The sequence below is a fragment of the Pantherophis guttatus genome, chromosome 1, assembly GCF_059756535.1.
Source record: "Pantherophis guttatus breed Tessera chromosome 1, ASM5975653v1, whole genome shotgun sequence".
Taxonomy (NCBI): Eukaryota; Metazoa; Chordata; class Lepidosauria; order Squamata; family Colubridae; genus Pantherophis; species Pantherophis guttatus.
The window spans coordinates 47865623-47875784 of NC_142063.1; the positions used below are offsets into that span (position 1 = coordinate 47865623).

At 36.0% G+C, this 10162-nt stretch overlaps 1 protein-coding gene across 3 annotated transcripts in view; it reads left to right on the forward strand.

Annotated features, from left to right (window-relative positions):
- Window positions 1-2907, forward strand: part of KCNK10 (potassium two pore domain channel subfamily K member 10) — a 52710-nt gene extending 49803 nt beyond the window's left edge. For all 3 annotated transcript variants that reach the window (XM_034418277.2, XM_034418278.2, XM_060687356.2), the window contains one exon: window positions 1615-2907. In XM_034418277.2, the coding sequence (XP_034274168.1) occupies window positions 1615-2247 (633 nt within the window). In that variant the 3' untranslated portion in view covers window positions 2248-2907. The remainder of the gene's footprint in view (window positions 1-1614) is intronic.
- The last annotated feature ends 7255 nt before the right edge of the window (window positions 2908-10162 follow it).

Below are 10162 nucleotides of genomic sequence, written 5' to 3' on the forward strand. Positions count from 1 at the left end.
CTATTAAGTAATGATATCTTTAAATTTTTGAGATTTTACAAAAGGACTATATTTCACAAAGAAAGGCTGAATGAAAATGCTTAAGAGTTAGAAGACTTGTTATATTCATTGTTTGACTCTCCTGCCCTTACACACCCTGAAACTTTAGGAGAATTGTGTCTGTAACATATTATCTTTGTTGACTCAAAACCCATGATTTTATATTGCCAATGTAAAAAAAAAAATCAAAAACTAAATTTGAAGAATATAGAAGAAATTTAGAGAAGAGAATTTAATGCCTCTATATTGCCCAATCAATGGCCTCAGGTTCTGAGGAGTGTTAAATATATTTGTGGCCTCGGGTTTTGAGGAGTGTTAAATATATTTGTTATGACCTAAAATGCAGCAAAAATTCTCTTTAGAGTCTCTTGGAGACTATAGAGAATCTTCTTAAAACAATTGGGTCTGATCCTTTTTATGTTAGTGATGTAATAAAATTGAAGTACATTTGTTATGGGTTATGTGCTTGCAATTCTTTGTTGGCTAGTTGTTATTATTATGGTGAACCAAGTTCTTTTAAGTCACTTAAAGATTAAAACTGTTTATATTTGTTAAATTAGACTGGTTTCAGTGTAAAGAATTTAACATATATTGAGCATGGACTCTTGTGAAAAAGTGATTATATGCTTATGGAAAAATGCTGATATTCTTGTAAATTGGCTTTACAAAATTAGTTAGTTCTTAGACTTTCAAGCTTTGTATTAAAGGAGAGCCAAGATGAACAATATAATTCTGTATGGCCTATATTTATTTGAATCCTAATAAAAATATATGTTTGTTTGTGTGTATGTAAATGTATTTATGTGTGTGAATGAATAGTACGAACTCAAATCAAACTTAGATGTTTGACATCCCACTCTAGAGCTGAGGGAGAGTGACTGGCCCAAAGTCAGCTTTTGTCACTAAGAGATTAGAACTTGAGTCTAAATATTCATAGTCCAGATATATTGAATATTAATAGATACACACACAGTCACACACAGACCCAAAATTAAATTCAATTTGGTTGGTGAAGGAGGACGTTTTTAGTTTAATTTAGGTGCTTTTATTTTTATTTTTTTTAATTCCCCATTACTTTACATGCTATTAATGTAATATATAAATATTTGTTAATTATATAGGAAATTAGTGTGTATTTGGAAAACTGAATAACAAATAAAAATACTCAGCCTTTGAAAACAAATAAATGCCTGATCCTACTAATTGTTCATTAATTCCGTTTGCAATTGGAGGAACATTTGTTTGCTTATTTACTTAATCAGTTTAGATGACTGCCCACTTGCAACTCCGAGCAACTCATATAGGATTAAAATGAAAAATAATCAACAGGACTAAAACGAGCAGAGAATATATAATACAACCAAAGTCAACACAATGATAGTCTCCACCAATACACACATGAAGCTCATCTGACAGGCTGGCCCGGTGCCTGGAAAAAGGTCCATGAAATGTCAACAGGGGTGGGACCATCTAAATTTCAGGGGATAATCCTTTTTATAAACATCTGTTTAACTAATACTATTTTTTTGAATTTATTCTGAATCTTCCTCTGTTATTTTTGGCTTTCCATGACAGGTTGGTGAAATAAAAGCCCATGCGGCAGAATGGAAAGCCAACGTGACAGCAGAGTTCAGGGAAACACGGCGGCGGCTCAGTGTGGAGATCCATGACAAACTTCAGAGGGCAGCCACCATTCGGAGCATGGAACGCAGGCGTTTAGGTCTGGACCAGAGAGCCCACTCCCTGGATATGCTGTCTCCAGAGAAACGTTGTGTCTTTGCTGCCTTGGGCAACAGCCATTTCAAGGCTTCATCTCAGGAAAGCATCAACAACAAGCCTAACAATCTGCGCCTTAAAGGATCAGAGCAATTGAGCAAACATGGGCAGGGGGCATCTGAGGACAACATCATCAACAAGTTTGGTTCTTCATCCAAGCTGACCAAAAGGAAAAACAAAGACCTGAAAAAAAGTATCCCGGAAGACGTGCGGAAAATCTATGAGTCCTTACGGCACTACTCCTTGGATGAGGAGGTGAAGAAAGAGGAGGAGGATGACGACTTGGAGAAGGTGTGTCACTCGGCACACTCCAGTACTGCCATTCTTACCAATTGTATTGAACAACACATGGACCTGGAGAATGGCATGCTCCCCACTGAAACCAAAGAAAGGGAACACGAAAATAAATCATTACTTGAAGACAGGAATTAAATGTAGATCATTCTTTGACTCTAATGAGCCAGTGTTAGTCTTTTATATATGTACATGATCTATAAATGTATGTATCAAGACACGTGCCTTATACAGACCTAGTTCAGTCTGAATTGCATAGCATCCTAGAATATTTCACTGTGCCATAATGACCGAAGCTTGCTCTGCCAAAAGAAATCAGAGATAATACACTGGAGAATGGCATCTGAAGGTGGAGTATTGACAGTGTCAGCCTACACTGTATGCGTACAAGGGGGGGAAATTCCAAAGGAAGATGGTAATGCAACTGGAAAGGTGAACAGCATGGTAGGAATGTGTGAGAGCAAAGACAGACACATTAGAAGATCATTTGGGAAAGGAGGCAATGGAGCCGGCATGAGTCTTTCCAGTGGATTGCAAGTTCTTTCTCTCACTGTTGAATACTTTTGATTGAAAAGTAAAATAAGAGGCTGAACTGTCAACTTTTAAGGCAGCGTTTCTGTTTTGGCATAAGATCCAAGTATGAGGGTTCCCTCATTTTATGTTTTGAAAAATCAATGAGCCTTCAGAGATCCCTGCTTCCCAAATTAAAATGTTTTTATGCACAAGAAAAGTATCTGGATGCTGGGATGTTATCAGTAAAGACAACAGAATGTCTTTTTCAGAAACAAGAAAAGAAAACGTAAAAACAGCTCATTGTGAATATTTGTCATGCAAAATGAAAAAAGGGAAAGATGATGAAAAACTTCTGCCTTTGGAAGAAATTCATCTTATACAGTAAACTAATACTATGCTGGGGGTAGGGGGAAACTTCAAAATTTAAGCAACTGCAGAGTGTTAGGAAGGAAAATATAAACTTGTGCTTGGGTCAATAATCAGTGAAGTTCTTTTTTTAAAAAAATTACGATCATACTTTCTATTCCTGAAGGAGCTTCAGTTTTAACACTGTAATACACTAAAAATAGAAAGTTAAACCTTGCATGATGTCAACAGTTTGCTATTCTCTGTAGCAGAAATTCATTAAAAAAGACATGTCATATACGATGTATAGTAAAGGGTGGGGCAACTTACAAACCTCAGGGCTTTGTGTCCCTATTGGTGGTTAAGCTTAATGTAAGAGAAAGATGTCCAAAATTTCAGGATAGTAAAAAGGAAACTGGTGGTAATGTTTGAGTAACTATTTTAAGTGCTTAGAGCTTTAAGTGCGATTAATAACTTCATATTGTGAAGTCTTTAATCACCTATTTTTTAAATAACTTTCTTTAAAGTTTAAAGTTTTTTTTCTTATTTGATCCTTCTCTCCACAGCAACTGAGCAAATTCACTTTTAGTGTTATACCAAATAAGAAAACACTATCACTTATGCATTTGTTGTTCTTTCCATGTGGAAAGCACAAATCGTTTCAGATTTCAAAACAGATGTTAAATGAAAATGTAGGAGAGAGTTGATTAATTAGAATTATAATGCTTGGATCTCTCCCTCCCCCCCACTCTCTCCCCCTCTCCCTCTCTCCCTCTCTTTGTGTGTCTGTGAGATGAGGAAAGAGAAAAAGAAATTAGTTCTTGGTGAATGTTTGAATGGAAATTTGCTTGGAATACACATGCAGATTGACATACATTAGCATCCTTCAGCTACCATTCAGAGAACATCTGTAAATACTATAGAGTTCCCCAAATACTATTTGTAATGTTTTTAAAGGATGCCAAAGCCATTGCTGCACTTTTTAATTTTCCTGCTTTCATATGATCAGCCCAACATAATTTATGGAGAGTGTATTTGTAATGCTGTCATTTCAAGCATCTCAGTTATTTGCACCAGTCTATAGTTAAAGAAATCTTTAACTCCTTCTTTCTTTGCTATTCCTGTCTAATCCATAAAACAGTGAAGATGTAGACCCAGAATCAAATCCTTCTTCAACTATGGAGTTTACCAATTGCCTTGGGAATTTCCAAGTTTGCACAATGATTATCAGAAAAATAAAAGATGAACTGAGAGAGACACATATGTACCATCCTCATCATCTTGGGGGAAAAGACGTAACAGAAGACACTTTTTAAAATGTATCATCCACTTGACTGTTTAAAATAAAAGTCCCATTCTCTGAAGCTAAAATGAACTTTCAGTATGTGGGTATTGGACAGTATGTTCCATGATATCAAAGGTTGCAGGTTAAGGAAAGCTGCAGCTAATAAATAATGGAAGAGAGTTTCCACCGTCAATTCCCCCAAAGAAGGCTCATGCTGTTCTGCATCTTAGCTCACACCGAGAAAGAACATTTGGAGCAAAGAAGAAAATTGTATGAAAACCACAATGCTGCTAACGGGAGAAGAAATACTTTTAAATGACCCTACAGCTACACACTACACATAATTTAAATTGCATTTTGTGTAAATCTTAATCTGATAATCATAGGTGTCAATTCTATGCAGGAGAGTGTGCAGAAAAAGGGAGAAGAGATGGAATATAATGTCCTCTGTTCCAGGTATAGAAAATAATGAATTTAGCATGCAGCTGAAGACTAGGAGAAATGGCCGCCTATTCCCAGCAGCTACTAACATTTGGCAGTTTATTATATTCTCTGTATGAATCCAGAAGCCCAGTTAGTCCAAAATACAGTTTCTGCCTTTACAAACCAGATGCTTAATAGGCACCCCAAAAGTAGGACATGAGAACCATCACATTCTATAGCTTGTGTTTGCCATGGAAGGTTTTTTTTAAAAAAAAATACTGTCATAATTTGAATTATGATGAAAATCTTTCCCACACACATAGACATGCACACAAGCTATATTTGCCTTAGGTGAGGATTTAGTCCTGGTGCCATTGTATATGAAAATGGATTGACCTACTTGTGTTCACCACAGTGCATGGCTTTCAGTTTAAAGGAAACATGAAACAGATTCATATTTCTGTTGAGTGAAGACATTGTGATGTACCACATAGGAGGCCAGATACAGAAACCTTTGTGGCCAAAATGGGATGATTGGCTGTTAGATTGACATTTTTGGGCAAGCAACCTGAAGCCATGTGGTTCAGAATGTGTCAGATAAAAGAGTGATGCTGTATAAATTCATATATTAAAAATGCAGAGTGATGTCATTTCCAATGCACACTTTAAAAAAAGGCAACCCTTCTTTACAATACTTGAAATCTGTGGATTTAGAGAACTAAGATAGCTGCTAATGCTGCCCAGTTGGCCTGCATAAGCAGAGACTGGGAATCAGTTTAACATGCAATTTTGTATGGTACAGAGAGTACAGACTAATCTAATTTGCTCATATGAAACTGATATTTTAATTTTAAATGCCTGATCTTTCAAACTTGGAACATTGTGTAACATTTTAGGAAAATAAAGGTAAAAACTTGGTTAAATTAAACCTGACTTCTGGTGGCTTCATGGGCATGACAGAAACTTTTTTTTTTTTTTTAGTAATGTGCTTCTGGGATGTATTGAAGTGTGTGCCAGTCTGATTTACAGCCCTGTGGTATCCTGGAATTTGCAGCATGAAATAAAAATGTTGCTTACATTTTAAAGGGAGCATCATTTTCACACTCTATACAGCTAAAGCACAGAAAGGCCTTTTTTTCTTCAAATGCCAGGATAAAATTGTTGAAATAAGATTGCCCTACATGTAACACACACTCTGCCACATGTCAGTGATATCTCTCTGTCTCTGAATGATGCCTAACAAAATATGCAATTCATACAGTATATACCGGTTTTCAGCCCATCCTTTACAAACTCCCAAGGTCAAGGAGAAAATGTATGTTCCCACCTAGTAAGGGAAGAACATGGCATGGAAGTGAACTTCAGTATGTAGAACAAGACAGATGTAGATACATGACTCATTTTGAAATATATTCCAATGTTGATGTTTATATGCAACTTTACTTCTGTATGTTCATTATTCATCCAAGCCCAACTGGATAAATTCATCGTTTAGTATAAATGGGGATTATGTTCACATCTGATGTAAAGCTGGTGCAAGATGTTTTATTCCCTTAGGTAAAGTAGTTGTTCCTGAACATATTCCATGCACGGTTAATGGAATGGTGTTTTTTTTTACCATGCCACATGAGTATACTAATTTAGATGAACCCCTCTTCTTCTTTTCAGTATAAAGGAATATCTGGAGTTTAGGAGGAACAACCTGAACACTCTTCCCTAAAAGCTACTGAACTTGTCTCTGCTGTTGGCTAAGGATGATTGTTTAAATTTTAAGAGGGGATAAACCCTACTTCAGGATAAAAATGTTCTTAAACCAGGGGTGAAATCCAGCAGGTTCTGACAGGTTCTGGAGAACTGGTAGCGGAATTTTTGAGCAGTTCGGAGAACTGGTAGCGGAAATTTTGAGTAGTTCAGACAACTGGCAAATACCACCTCTGGCTGGCCCCAGGAGTGGGGAGGGAATGGAGATTTTGCAGTATCCTTACCCTGCCATACCCACCAAGCCACGCCCACCAAGCCACACCGCACCCCACAAGCCACACCCACAGAACCGGTAGTAAAAAAATTTGGATTTCACCACTGTCTTAAACCTAATTTCAACATTTGAAGATGAGGTTACCATTGTTATCATCATATTTATGACTTGAATGAGTGTTGATTTTTTTCCAAACCCAGAAGATTGAACTGATGTTCATAAGTCACATTTTACTGAATAAAGCAGAAATCTTGATGCGGGGATTGATATTAGCTGAAGTTTAACAAAGCACAACAGTAGAGATAATTGGGCATATAAACAGTCTCCCCCCCCGAACAATTACTAACAACTGCTTTTTCTTTCAGAAACACTTTATGTTTTCTCTTATTTTGTATTTTTTTCTTCCATGATGCTCGGCAAAAAGCATTTTCAGAATAAAAAACATGGATTCTAAATCCTAAAAACACTTGTTAGCATCTCAGTGGCTTCTGCTATTATCCTTTAAAAATAATTATAATGTAACATTTTTCAATAAGGGATAAAACTACAACGAAGACTTCCTGGAAGATAATAATTTTCCCTGTTGTTTTTCTTCTCTCAAATGTTTCCATAGTTAGATCCCTTCTGTTTACCTTTTGAACTTTAATATCCATGTGTCATCAATATCACTAAAAGGTTGTGGCTTGGTGAACAGGAAATGATCCAGATGTTACAGCAATTCTCTGAGGAACAAAAGTAGAAGGGCATAAAATTAAGTGTGGCATGTGCGGAAAATGAATAGAAATATTGTTCTCTCTCATAATATTACAACCCAAGTAAGCTGATGAAAAGGAACGGTTGGATATTCAGGTAGCAACTTCATAAATGCTGTGCTTTCTCAGCATATGTTGCAGGGATATCAACTGAAGACGGTCATAAAGTCATGGCAGATGTAATTTTAAGAAGTTCTGTCCCCCCCTTTTACACATTTTGCAGATGTCATACCCCCATCCTGACTTTTTTTAACTTCCTTGTGGACACCCCTGCAAGGTAGCATTCTCACAAATGCACTCTGATGTTCATGTAACACCAATTAAACAGGCATAATCAGGGTCTCAATGCATACATGATATAGTTTGTTAGATGTAGGGAAAATTTTTGACTCTTTTTAATAGAGAAATCAGGGGAGGGCAGTGATGGTCAATGAGGGTTGTTTTTATATTAAGAATGGTATAAAATCTAACATACTAGAAAATACTGGAAGACCACGTACTTCCATAAAACAGCATGGATACTAATATCTGTTTACAAATGTAGATTAGATGTGATCAAAAATGTAAATTAGGAATAAACTATTGAATCTGTTTAAGCTCAAAATGCTGAGAGTGATCTTTGGATGGTGAAAGAAATTAGAAATGTGAAAAAAGAAAAAAATTGTACCAAATAACACACACATACTAATAGGTAAAATTACTGGCTACTAAAAGGAAAAATCAGTCACTCTATCAGTGAGATGGGCAGTCTCCAAATTTAATATTTTTTCAATAAAATTCATAAAAATAGATAAATAAAAATCAGTAGGGTCAGATCTGTTCACAGGACTTATTTAAATTCACAATAACTGAAGTTTAACCATAATGCCTTCTAAAATATACAAAAAATGTCCACCAAGTCTAATAGGTTTTAAGTATAGAGGTCAGTTTCCATGGAGTTTTTGAGAATCAAAAATTGCAGATAGCATAAGAGATACTTCTTCTTGTTGTGCCATATTCATCATCGGATGTTGACGATCATGTTGGCGATCCTATTTTTATCAAAGAAGTTTGGAGTTTTGTCCAAACCAGTCCCTTAGATTTTGAAGCCACAATGTTCTTCTTCTGCCTGGACCTCTTCTGCCTGGACTTCTGCCTTCAATCTTTCCTTGGAGGATTAAGTGAAGTATGCCGTATTTTTCTGGGTGTCACATCACATGTCCAAAATATTCTAACTTTTGCTTTTTTATGGTTGTGATGATTTCTCTTGTCTTTCCCAGGAGCCTTATCACCTCTTCATTTCTGATTTTGTCAACCCAATTTATACGTAACAGCTACCTGTGAATCCACATTTCAAATGCTTCTAATCTCTTCAAGTGGCTTTCTGTCAGAGACAGAGATTAGTAAAGCTCATTTGCCTACGCATATTATGTCCACAACTAGATTCCCATTAAAATTATGAAGGAAAGTCACCCACTGTTCATAAATTGACTAATCTCTCTTCTTCATACAAATGGGTGGACTGTATAAATAAAGTCACATGATAGATTTCCAAATTTGTAGAGGAGCTCTGGGGAGGCCCAGGTGCACACACTTAATTAAGATATGAACTTTAAATAGTTGCAAATTGTATCTGTATTTGCTTTAAACCTTTCTTATTGAGTAATAGGACCTAAAAATACTTTTCTTTGGCTGGGTTGTTTGTGCTGAAAATTCTAATTTGTGTTGATGATGGATGGACATGACATAGAAGAAAATCTGTGACTCCATCTTGTTTTCCAAAGAGAATGTTGTGGGTCTGAACAGCAATTTGTCACAATTTCCTATTATTTTCATAAGGTTTTCTTTAAGCCAACCCATCACAGCAGGGAAAGAACAAGAGAAAGACATTGCCATTAATAATGCAGTTTATTTCATGCTTGGGTTTTAACATGACCTGATTTGCTACTGTAAGCACTTATCAATACTGTAGCATTTTCCTCTCTAGCTTAAGCTGCTGAACAAAAATTATTTATAATCTCTCCCCCCCACCCAACACACACTTTTATTTGGTTCTTATTTAACTTCTTCAATTAGGCAATGTCTACATAGCTCTGTAGTGGTCAACTAATGAATAATATCTTGTTGATGGCGACCAGTTCACTCATTATTACTATGTAAATATTTTAATTAAATCCCTTTCAAAAATGATCCCAGACATCTACAATAGTTCAGGTCAGCATTTTTTCTAGATTGGTACCACTTATTCAGAACGATACTTACTATTTTGTGTCTCAGGCAAAAATATTTCTTGACTTGTGTGTCAAAATATTCACATTATGGATAGCTGGGTTACCTAATTCATAATGTATATATTAGCAATGGAAATTCTGGTCCAGACTGTGCTCATCAGTTGAGGACTACCTGTAGGTGAACTCAAGTTAAAGTAGTAGGAAGTGTAAGTAAAAGTAAGAGATCTAAATGTAATGATGTTTAAATTAAGATAGATACACATAGTAAAACATTCCCATAGAATATTTATAGCTAAGAGTTATTTATAATATAATATTTATAGCTAAGAGTACTACAAGAGCCTGTAGTACAGTAGACTAAAGCACTGTTATTAACATCTGCTGCTTGCAATTACTGCAAGTTTAAATCACACCAGGCTCAAGGTTGACTCAGCCTTCCATCCTTTCAAAGGTAGGTGAAATGAGGACCCAGATGGTGGGGGCAATAAGCTGACTTTGTATAAATATACAAAAGTATTGCTTAACGCATTGTAAGCCGCCCTGAGTCTCT